The 12,741-nt window shown below is 40.8% G+C and overlaps 1 protein-coding gene across 1 annotated transcript in view; it reads right to left on the bottom strand.

Annotated features, from left to right (window-relative positions):
- Positions 1-11,125, bottom strand: part of kcnq1.1 (potassium voltage-gated channel, KQT-like subfamily, member 1.1) — a 30,679-nt gene extending 19,554 nt beyond the window's left edge. Inside the window, exons 1-3 of the mRNA XM_046394672.1 lie at positions 10,764-11,125; positions 5,228-5,318; positions 198-324 (exon numbers count right to left, since the gene is read on the bottom strand). Coding sequence (XP_046250628.1) covers positions 198-324; positions 5,228-5,318; positions 10,764-11,125 — 580 coding nt within the window. The remainder of the gene's footprint in view (positions 1-197; positions 325-5,227; positions 5,319-10,763) is intronic.
- Between the last annotated feature and the right edge of the window lie 1,616 nt (positions 11,126-12,741).

Below are 12,741 nucleotides of genomic sequence, written 5' to 3'. Positions count from 1 at the left end.
GAGGTTCCAATTTTACGAATAAGAAGGAAGGCGGAAGAAATATTGCAGTGACTGTTTTAATTTCATGCTGAATTTGTCTGAGATATTTCATTTTTGGATGAGGTTCAGGCTATATTACAAATATTGTTTAAATACTGTGTATAGGGAGTGAGATGTCTGTTGTGTGTGTGAGTGTGTGTGTGTGTGTGCGCTCCCACCTATAATAGATATTGGCTTCCTGGCAAAGCGCAGCCGCCCCCAGATGCCAACGTATTTACTGCGGCAGCCTGCTGACCAGAGGCGGACAAAATACTCCACACCAAAGAACACGACAAGGACGATCTCCTGCCGGAGAAAAGAAGGGAAGCAGAGCAGATAAATGAGAGAGAAGGACATGTGGAAAAAAAAATCAGCTGTCAGATGTTGGTACAGGTCATTCAGTGCAACAACACCTGAACAGCTGCTCAATCTCTACAAAGTTGATTGGACCTGAGAGATAAAAAAGTGAAAATTATCCTGACAAATATTTTGATAATATGCATCTGTAATTTGTTAATTTCATTAATGAGTTTACCTAAAAGAATTCTTTGAAAAATTTGGGAAATGCACTTATTTGTGTTTTTCATTTGAGTTAGATGACAAGATGCATACCACTCTCATATTTATAAAGTGAATACGAAGCTACTATCAGCAGCTGTTCAGCTTAGTTTAGTACAGACGCTGAACAGCTAGCCAGGCTCTATACAAAATCCTCCTACCAGCACCAAATCTCAGTAATTTAAGTCGTATCTCATTTGTTTAAGCCATACAGTGTAATGTAAAATGTAATGTACTTTGTGCTGGACTGTTTTTGGCAGTAACTTCCTGTAGTCTCTGATGATTGACTGGCAGTGTCAAAAAGATTCCAGGAAATACACGAGCCATCCGACGAGCTATCTCTGCTGGTGGTAACCTCATATTTACGTTACCACATCTAGATTACTCAACATTTTCTCGTGGTTAATCTCATTATTCTTAAATCATATGACAATAACTGAAGCAAGCAACAACAGCATGTGTGTAATGCTAAACACGAAGCTCATACAGCTAAAGCTACTCCATTTCAATTCCATGCAAGTTTCCTTGAGAACAAATGGATTGTTCAAAAATCAATTACTGCACACAATTACACTAACGTGGAAATTAATGAACTGGTGTGGATGCAATCTCTATGTGTCTCTTAATCATTGACACACATTTGGAAATAAAGCTGTCTGGAAGTAAATCAATAGCATTTCATTCCATTTTAATGGTGACACAATCATTTTGCAGTGAACGATGGGAGGGACTGACTGGAGGATTCGGCAGAAGATGTGTTCCATGTTGTACAGCAGGAGACGTTTTCAGCCTGGAATTATTGAAAGTGTTTTTCTTCATCAGAGCCAAAGATTAAAACGCCAGTGCAAACCAGAAATTGGATTAATCGAATGTTGTGTTCTTGGAAGCAAATATGAAAAATCTTGTATTTATTAATTTATTCAGTGAGGATTTGTACTTCGAGGTTGAAAAACAAACGGTCCATTCAGGAGAGCAGCACATGAACAAACAGAATCAGTATCAGGGTAAGTGGAAGAAAATGGATGGATGGATGGATGGATCAAAAACAGGCATAAAAAAGATTTAGCTGAGGTTGAAAGTCTAATCTGACGGGTTGGGTAGGGTTTTATTTAGCTTGTGGCAAGCACAGTGAGCAGATCCAAGTGGGTTTGAGCATATCAGTATCAGATCTGATCACGTTTCATCAAAATCACTGCAGGAGAAAGTATTGTAGAAAATTTCTGATATGAAATGACAATTAGTTTTTGGAACTTGATTCACGGATATTAAATTGGTTACAAGATAACGGCCTGTTTAGATCAAACACATTTTGGATCACGTCTTGTTACCCTCAGGCCTATTTTGCATCAGCTTTTTCCCTCTTTATAGGCAGCAGGTCTTCGATATCTTTCGGTTCTGACATCCCTTATCCTTTCAATGTGCCCTTATCTGCTTCCTCATCTCATTCTCTCTCATTACAAGAGCCACAAGGGGGACGATAAAACTAGAATACCTCATCTAGTCATTGCCCCCACACTGACCCTCAGCTCCTGAGTTCCCGTCCACAGCATCTTCTGACCTAAACCCATCATCGATCCCCATTCGACCTATGGTTCATTCACTTATGCTCAATCCTCATTTCATTCTGCCACTCAGTCGCAACTCCTGTCATCCCACTGGCTGCAACAATCACTCAGGCCCCCTTTCCAATAAAGTAATTTACATACAGAAAGGACTTGATGGTCTTCGTTAGTGAAATCACAAGTAAAACATGTTGTCTTGCCAGGACCTTTCTGTAGATAAAATGTAGAAATACCTTTTAATAGTTCACAACCATTTTGGATCCAAAAAATAAACAAGTTCTCTTGAGAATGTTGAAAATCCTTTGGGCAAACTGCCAAACATACTACTACAAACATCATCTGCCAGTGCTGCATCTCCACGTGAAGAAAAGGCTGGTTTCTGTTCACCTCGAAGAGAGAGAAAGAAACATAACAAAGAAGATGTGTCTGTGATAGGAAAGGACACTGTGAAAGGGTAGCAGGGTCAGTACAAATCTGAACTATAAAGCACCAAGTCCAAATCAGCCTCTTTGTGATGCAGAGTGGAAAAGATGAATGTTTTGAGATTTTAGAAGGTTTAGCAGCTGCGAAAGTATTAATTATTCATTATCTGTGCAGAAGAGAAGAATAAGAAGATTAAACATCTCCAGAGGGTGAACTTAAAGCTGAAAAACTATTTGCCGTAAGATGCATATTTCATGATATTGTGGTTATTTATTAACAAAATTCACAATTTTCTTTTTAATTACAGGTCTGTCTCATACACAGGAGCCTCTGCAGCAGCCCAAATCTCTATAAATGCAACACTGAACCTGTAGGATTTGACATTTTGATTTCTCCAGCTCATGAAAAACCATGACCATTTCATCCTATTATCTTCAGGCCAAGGTGAACTTGTCACATGTGGCACGCTCCAGTCCTCCTTTAAAGAAAATCCTCGAGTCCCTTTTATCCTTTCTTGGGCTTTTCTTTTGTCTGAGCTTGAGTGACTCACCCATCACCCAAACAGTTCCTGTGCTCAGCAGCTGGTGTCTCAGGGTTAAGTTTATCCCATTTACTATTGATTCTAGAGGAGGAGCCTTCGTCCTCTTAGGCCTGCGGGACACTCTGAAATTGTAGAAAAAGAAGCCCATGTATTGTCCCTAAATTGTTTTGTTGTGAAGAAGCGATTAGGTCAATCAACCCATGAAATTGCTTTTCAAACAACAGAAACTGAGTTCTTATTTGTCTGTTTTTCAGCAACATCTTCACAGTGATTGTTTTGATTGTTTCAAAGCAAAGTTAACCAACGTATGTCTCATTTCAAAGAACTATAATGTGTATTAACTGCATTGTTTTATGAACATCGGTATCATTTTTAATTTAGGACGTTTAAATGGGTTGTTTGACGTGAAATGGCAACAAAACTCCTTAACTACTCCTTCAGAATCAGGCCTGTTTGCAGATGACAGCCAACAAAAACAGAAGTGCTGAGCAGATGGTGAAAGTCAAAAGAGCGATCAGATCAGGAGACAGCAGTGGGAGAAAATGCTTCAGACTGTATCTACAGACAGTGTAAATAGTGCTGTTATGAGATAAAAGGTGCATCTTGCCCTGGAGGTTTTAGATTCTTTCAAATCCAAATCACCCGACCTTTAGTTTCAGACACACGTAGTGTAAGGAAGTTGAGAGCAGTCGTGCTTGCAATTATTATCATTGTTTTTTAATGCCATTATCAAAATCACAAGTTAATTATTTCATTATCTCAAGAAAATGAGCTTTGTTATCCCAGCATAATGAGATCACCAATCTGTTATCACAAGACAAAAGATCAGTTCCTCTCAGTTCCAAAAATGTCGCGACCACGGGAAGTATTAAGAAAACAAGAAAATCCATTTATATCGATTGTCGTTTTTTCTCCTGTTTTCTCCACTTGTGTGCTGCTACCTTTAATGGAGAAGCATCAACTGTAGAAGCAGATGCATGAGCGAATGACACACCTGAGATCATCACCTTCATTTGGCAGATATGAGCAGATTTGTCTTTTTACGCATCATAACATGAGGCAGTTTAATATGCAGGAACACAAGCTGCTTTGTCTAAGTGCTACACTAATCCATGTGGTCTTTTTCAAGTCTTGGAGCTGGCTTTTTTTTTTACCTTTATTCATCCAGGGAGGGACTAAATTAGTTTCACACACTTGATCACATTCACAAATTTGCAAACATTCACACTTGGAAGCTGCACAACCACAGTCTGATCTGCAGGCTACTGAGCAGCTGCAACGGACCAGTTAGGGTTGTGGGCCTCGCTCAGGGGGTTGTGGTAGTGAGGGCCAACATTGATCCTGCTTCTCTAACCTTTAGGTCAGCTCTCTTTAAAGCGATTCTTCTCTTTTTTAAAACTCTCTCTAAACTTGGCAACTGCCAAAATCACTTTCAGATTTTAGTCTTTCAGTGTTCATTGCTTCAGAGTACGTGAACACAACCAGAGTGAGTGTTGCAAAAGTCACACACGCTGGAAGAAATCATGTTTGGCCCTTCAAACTCGATGGCCTGGTAATACCTGCATTTAAAACAGGTGTGCGTCAAACCAGTTCATTTAAAAAATAAAATCACAGCAATCTGCTGAGACCATCCTCATAAATAATCACTCCATCACCACGCTTTCTTAGCCACTTATATACCACCAAACCTTTCACAAACACACTCTTGTCATACGAGGTTGGAGAGTTAAATCAAAATGATACTTTCTGTGTCTGCAGATACGCAAGGCTCTGCTCTGCTTCACATCAAGTAAATATCATCATGCGTGGGCTCTCTGTGGACATCTGTGTACCTCCAGTTTTTTGTGACCACACAGACACATGGCCTCCATGCTGCAAAAGCCACGAAAACACTTCGGGCAGTGTCCAGAAAATAGTATAAGTAGAAGGTGTCTGTGCTGACCGTGCACATTTCTGAATGTCCAGCTGGGATTCAAATTATCTACCGTGATCTTTAGTTTTTAATCTAAAATCATCTTCATATAAAATTAGATGTAAATGCAATCAGACACTAATGAGGGACAAAACAGTGTTTTTATGGATAATCCCCGGTCCCAGATTTTACTCAACTGAAGCAAACACTCACCACCCAGAAGAGAGTTGTGTGAGCCAGGGCCTGGTACTGGTCGATGGTAGACAGAACACTGAGGATCAGACAGGCCAAAACTATGAGGAACCTGCAGGAAGTAAAACAGATCACACATTAGTTTAAGTGTTTTTTTCAGACTGGTGTTCCCTCTTATTTCCTTTCTATGTCGTTCAGTTGGATAATGATATCCAAGCAGCTGTTGCTTACTTAAAAACTTCATTTTCCTCAAATCAAAGCTTTAAATAACTCTTCATCAGTCAAGTCATGCAAACACAAATCTCCTCAATCCACTTTTCAGCATTCGACCTCATATTTATGCCAAAATGTCAGACTTTGATTTGAAACAGCAAAACCTCACTCAACATCTGTGTCTTATTTGAGTTTGAGCTTCTGAACAACTTTTTTTTAGCATGAAGACGACATAACACTACTTTATATTTTTGTCATGAAACGTAGCTGACTAAATTTGAGCAAACATTCAAGGACAGCCAGGAAATTCTGCAAACTCCACCATATGCATGCAAAGGGCGTGATAAACTTGTCAAATAATGATCACAAACACACACACACATGCACACAGTATAAACAAACACTAAATTGCTTCTTAACATTCTCCTTATTCCCCCTCAAGGTCACAAGTGTTTCACCTGCAGCAACAATAAGATGCCTGTTATTCCTCTGACTGCTTACGAGGAAGATATTTGATTTCTTTGAGATAAGGATTCAAGGTGCTGATGGTACACCAGAAACACTCTCGTGTGACCTTGACTTTTTTAAAATACACACATATACATATATAAAATATATATATATAATCATATATAAACGAGCAGCTTTTATTTATAGCAATGGCCTCCGCATAGCAACGTTTAAACACCAAATAAAAGTTTTTCACAGCTGTTCATGAAAGTAAGAGGGAGAAATCTTGTTTAATTTGATAGCGGTGAAGGAAGATGGGAAACCAGGGCTGACCGCAATATACGTCAGTATGAGCCATTCCCGGACTCATAAACTTGTTCACACTTGTTTCAGCCCATCAAGCCTGGAGCCACCTCACTTCCTGTTTTTATTTTTGTTACTGTGGTATTGCCTCTTCTAGAATTAAAGTCAGGATTGCGTTTCGCCCCATTTCATTATATTTGTCTGGAAGGGGGATATCTTTGAAAAAGAAGAATGAATCAAACTTTGTGAAAAGCCCAGCATTACCACCATTTACTTTTCATTTCCGCTGGCCAAAATGTGGTGGTGAAGGGCAGAACTTCTGAATGGATTCACATGACACCATCTGAGTTCTTTTGGCAGTCAGTTTGTAAATGAACGTAAATACACCTCAGAAGAGTTACGTGAACTCAAAACTGTGCAAAACAAAACAGAAAATTCAAACGCAAGACCTGCTTTGTTTGTGAGTTTTACAGTCTTTTAAAATTAAACTGGAGACAGTAAAGAGCAGACAGCAAATGAGAAAAAAGAGAGATGGACATGACATGAAAAGAGACTCCAAATACCAGACTCACGCCAACAACACTGCAGTCACGCCGGTGAGAGTAACGAGCCCCCTGAACCCTCTGAATATTGCACTCACACATGCTGACAATAGTGCACAAAGTTTATGGAAGTGCTTGCTTTACTATCTGCTGGTTAATACTGTTTTAAACATTTGTTCAGAAAGAAGCCCTACAGAATTTCCTTTTTCCTACATAAGCACAGATGATGGAAACTATGTGAAGAGGGAGTTCTAGTTTCCAGTCAGTGTTTGCACCGTGGAGGCCCTTATCACCACATGCTACAGCCTGAGTTTATGAAGACCAGCCAGGAATCTAAATACCCCCTTCTTGAATGTGCACGCCACACGTCAGCACAGATAAAAAAAACAGAAGAGATAGAACTGCTCACAGAAGATGGACTGGTGTGTCACACAGCAAACAAAGCAGTACATCCTGTCCAAAAAAAAAAAAACAAGAAAAACTAGACAATACAGCACAACAGAATGACTCCGTAGTCTGGCATTTGCTACAAAATGACATCTACTGTCTCCTGCCTGTGAAAATGAAAGCAAACTGGAAGAGAAGGATGCAAGGACATCACACTGCTCAAGAGTAATTTATGAAATCTTCTGTTCAAATGTGCCAAAAAAAGAGGATAAAAAAAAAGAAAAAAATACAAATGAATATCAAACTTTCCAAAAAGCAAACACTTTATGCTAATGGGGGTAATTTATCAGTGAGGCCCTGCATAAATGAGTTCAAAGCAGAAGTGTATGTTCAGTGCACGCTCAGTATGCTGAGCATACACTTCTGCTTCACTTTTAATCCATCTGAGACAATCTGATTTGTCAGTCCCTCTCTACTAACTGCATCTTCATATTTCACTTCCTGTACCTCCGGTGGGCTTGATGCAGCAGCAAGACAAAATAATACTGAACTCAAAGCAAAAGCTAGAAATGTTGCTCCTATCTATTATCGATGGACAGATTCACGTGCCATGTGTTGTGAAGCAAGTGCAGAGACAAAGAAGGGGAACAGGATAAGAGTTAGTGGTGACGCTGCTACAAATGTTACCGGCTGTTAAGATCAAACATCCCGTTTGGAACAACGGTCATACTTATCACCGTTAGGAAGTGCTTTACAGTGATAAAAGACAAAACATAAATCAAGCAAAAGTGACGCAACACAGAGCAGATTGTTAGAGTGAAAGAAAAAAAGATCCTCACCTCTTTATGGAGCTGTTTTTCAGGGGTTGAGCTTGACCCCTGACTTCCAGTGAAGGGAAATCCTAATGCTCCAGCATACCAAGACATTTTGGACAATGCTATGCTGTGTGGCAACAGTTTGTTGAAGGCCCTTTTCTATTCCAGCATGACTGTGCCCCAGTGCACAAAGGAAAGCTCCATAAAGACATGGTTGAATGAGTTTGGGGTGGAAGAACTTGACTGGCCCACACTGAGCCCTGACCTCAACCCCATCCAACACATTTGGGATGAACTGGAACGGAGATTATGAGCCAGGCCTTTCCCACAGAAACACTCTAGAATCTTGTGGAAAGACTTGTGGACAGAGTGGAGGCTGTAAAACTGTCCATGCATTTAGAATGCAATGTCAATAAAGTCCCTGTTGGTGTGAGAGTCACATGTCCCAAGATTGCTTTTTCCCTGATTACTAAAATATAAAACAAATACAAACCACTCAAGTGAAAAATCTTATATAAACTACAAAGAACAACAATGTATGAAATCTTAAAAATCATAAAAAGCATGAGTCTGAATTGACTTCCTCCAACTTGATACTGTTTGACAGAATCTGTGGTTATCAGTTTCTATAAACACTTTGATATGACTTTTCTTTCAACTTTCCTGATGGACTCCTCGATGGATCCAAGGTGCCCCCGACTAAAATACTGCATTTCTTGTTAGACTGTAACACGCTGCAAACAGACATCCAGCAAGAGCAGCAGACATACTTTATTAGTTACAAAAGCTAAATATATACCACGCTGCTTTCCAGAAGTGAGCCACTGCTTTGTTTTTACCCTGCTCCCTGTAAGCAAAGTGTACAATCACACACACACAAAATGACAAACATATGCATGTGCAAACATGCCCACACAAGGGTACCTCTGATAAGGCCTTGGGTCACTCTGACGTTCAGGTTCTGGGTCAGTGATAAGGCCATGCTTGTTCTTAGCTGCTTTTCTCCCACTCAAACACTTGCAAAACAAGGTACTGAACTGACCCCAAAAACCAGCTCACTGGTAAGACATCCTGACAACAAACACCTGGATGTGCTGTGAGACTGGGAGAGTTTTGTCTAAAAGAGACAAACTATCAAACTGAACCTGTTGAGATTTAACTAAACTACAGTGTTTACATTTCATTGTATATGTTGTTGGTTTCTAAATGTATGTTTTATGAGGCCTGGATTGGAGTGTGCAGATTTCTGCCTTCTTTTTTTAGTAAAGGTACAATCATGTTACACTTCTGCCATTCATGTGAACTGAACCCCACACAATGGATGAATTCAGGGATGCGGTTCCTTATTCGGTGCAATCTCCTGGCTATGTGACACACCGCTGGACGTGAAACATCATTATCCTAAACTGAACCATGAGCCCGTTTTGCAACAGACTGCAAACTGCAGCATCACTGCCACAGACTGTTTACACTTTGTTTGTAATTATTATTATGTTATCACAGAGAACCCTCTGACATCACATCCTTTTCAGGGCATGAGTACAGGGAAATTTCATTCAACAGTAGGCTAATGTGACCTTTACTTACCTTTACCTGATGAAAACCAGAAATGCCAAATCTGGACAGGCAAGGGCTGGCATCTGGACGGAGATGAGGTGTAGCAGGTTTTCAAATTATCACCAACACACATATAAAGAAGTGAAATTTCCTACTGACACTGTGGCTTATGAAAAACATATTTTGCCTTTCCAGAAACACTTTGTGATGTTTGCCATCATTTCCTGCGGTCTGAGGATTCTGGGATTCTGCATGTAGCGCCTATTGAGGGGAGATTATGACACCTGTTACAGTTCTGCACCTGATGTACAGTCAAATATATTTGAAGTGTTGATGCTTACACAAAAATGATCCTCTAAGCATAACAGCCACCAGTCTCAGAATTATCCAGCATTGTGCAGTTATTCTTGGTAATGTTCTAACGTGTTTGAGTTGCACCGTGTTGGCTCATGCTCCCTTCGAGTCATTGAGACTCTAACCTGCTCCGACAGGCTGCGTTCCCCTGCGTCCCCTCCGACACCGCGGGGTCACAGGGTGGCAGAGCGAGACGGCCGCCACTACCTCGTCCACAACACACACCCATACACACACACTGCCAAGTTTAGCTGCCTGCTATCAGTGCCAGCAAGTGGGGACAGATAGCACACCAAGGGGGGCTGAGGCGGAGGGTCATATCCCACATTCCTAAAACCTCTGCACGAACACTCCGGTCAGGATCTACTGGACAGTTTAACCCAGACATGAGCTGAACTAAGTTTTACGTTCATTAGTAAAAGTTATTTGGATTATTTTGATAAAACCAGGTACTGTGACGAAAGTGCTCCCTGTCCAGGTGAGCTGGTTTAAAAGATCTGTAGTTTTGGACTCAGTGAATGTGATCCAGAGCCCCTTCTGTGTTGCTGCACTCAAACTGTTCTGGAAAATTAAATGCTCAGTGGTGCCAAGGAAAGTAGTCTCCCACATGAACGATGTGTATAATATTCCTCTAGTACTCCTGTGAGGACATATTTTGTCTGAGATTCTCTTGTCTGTGATAAATTATACGGTATTTTTTAATCTACTATGGCGAGACTAAAATATCCCTTTAATTTTCCTAGAGGGACCTCCAGTTGTGCTGTGATATCTGTGCAGCATCTTCCTAAAATTCACAGGATTAACAGTTCTTTGTTGTGAGGGCTTCCAAGGCTCTACATGCGCAATTAACTCCCTGTTTAATTAGGATCGTAGAGTTGCAATTATACCCTTGAATACCCAGTGGATGCGGATGATTATGAAAATAAAAACACTCACACTGTGAAGTGATACACGAAGCATTTCCAGCCAGACGGCCTTTCCAGAAAGTTATACACGCGTCCTTGGACGTAGGCGCGGGTGAGGACCGGACGGACCCCGGTGCTGTACACCGACATCCGCATAGACATCCGAGGGTGAGATAAGTACGGGTGGATGTGGACAGGGGGTACCTCGGTGGGAATGTTACCCTCTTCTGGCATTTTGTCTCTTTCAGAAAGCGTGTTGTTGCCCACAGGTGTCCCTGATTCAAGCGCGCTAAAAGTAGTTTCCGACAGCTCCAGATCCGGTGGTCTTTTCCCACGTGCCAAACCAGACGACCTCCGCGTGTTGCCCTTAGAGGAGGCGGAATCACCAGACATTGCACCTTGTCGTTATTCTTCTGTCGCTGGCTCAAAGTTTTCTGCTATTTTTTCGTTCACTGACTTAAACAAATGTTCGCCCATGTGCGCCTGCCTTCTGCTGTGCGCCTAATCGCACCAGGCCGCAGATAATGGCAACATAAACTGAGTTATTAATGCTCTAGATCACCAGGATGGTGTTTCTTTAATTTAAGTTTACAGCTCTCTGGGTTGTTGAGGATACGGCGAGTCTCAGCCGTAAATGAATATCCCCTGCTCTCTCAGAGCGCTTATCAGCCTGTAGAGCTGGGGGCGCCAGGCGGTGCGCTTTCAGTCGCCAGCTGTTAAGACAGTTTACTGTTTTGCAAGACTTGAAAACAGTCTGCCGCTGATGAACTCCATTGTCAGATCTGTGTGGGGGAATAAAAAACATTAACATGTAAACAAAGCAAAATGGTAAATCCAATTCAAAATGCAAGATTGGAACCAGTTTTTATTCCTGCATTGATTAACAGCTTGTATTATCGATCGAAAATGACAAAATTAAAGTTTTGTGATGGGGATAATTGTTTGTTTACATCATAAAGAGCATGAAAATATCCCTGTAGTTTCAATTATGACCATTTCTCTGGCCAGTTAGAAACACAAAATGTTGATTTTCCATTCGTAAGTGAAGTGGGGCTGAAACGTGAAATCTGTATTTCAGCATTGAAGTCAACACTCTCAGGTAAAAAAAAAAGAAAAAAAAATGTAAATAGATAGTAGAAAAAAATACATCAACTAAACAGTCATGGGCACCAGTGCAAACATTGTTTGGGATATGAGGAATAACTTGTATACAGACAAGTTGCTCATGTAATATTGTCATGTATTGTATGTGATGAGAAAGACACGTTTTCGGTGACAGACTGAGACCTGACCTCAGCATTATGAGTGTAAAGGCCCTCAACAAGGGCAGCAACCTGTGCTGCTGCCCTTTTATATTGACATGAAAGTGCAATTAGCAATGCATTTGTAACATATCTTAATTAATATGTTCATTCAGTTATGGGTCTCCAGAGAAAATGATTGGCTGATTGGCTCAACTGATTTGTGTAGAAGTCCATGGCCTCATGCATGGGGATGATATACGGACTGCAAGTCATTTTTCCCTCATTGTGCTGTCAGTTGGAGGAAATCAGAAGTAGGAGTGATTATGTGCAAGTCTTAGGCACGTTTGGTGGCTTTACCTGTCACCAGCGGCATTCAGATGTTCAACTGCTGACACTGCAAATATTATTACACGGAGCAATTTGGTCTCTGAGCTGCTCTGCAGTCGTTAATATGAGTTTCAACTTTCCATTCTGTTTTGCACCTATAAACGTGAACTATCTCTCATTTTCCTCCTCTCTAAGCTCAAAATAAGAAAAAAATTTACAAATGACTTCTAGGCTACAAATCAGGTTCATAGAGTTTTGATGACTGAGCGCCAGTTTAGGGAGCTGGTAAATTATTTAGGGCCACACAGGAAAACAGATCAGCTTATGATTTGTGATCTGATGATGTTTAATGTAAAGGGAAAAAAATCCTACATATTGAATTCACCTGCTTCTAAAAAACGCAGGTGACTTTATCCGTCCCCAGAGGCCTGATGGAGT

The sequence above is a fragment of the Scatophagus argus genome, chromosome 1 (assembly GCF_020382885.2).
Source record: "Scatophagus argus isolate fScaArg1 chromosome 1, fScaArg1.pri, whole genome shotgun sequence".
Taxonomy (NCBI): Eukaryota; Metazoa; Chordata; class Actinopteri; family Scatophagidae; genus Scatophagus; species Scatophagus argus.
Note: the sequence above shows the minus strand (reverse complement) of the source record. Positions and strands in the feature narration are given on the sequence as shown.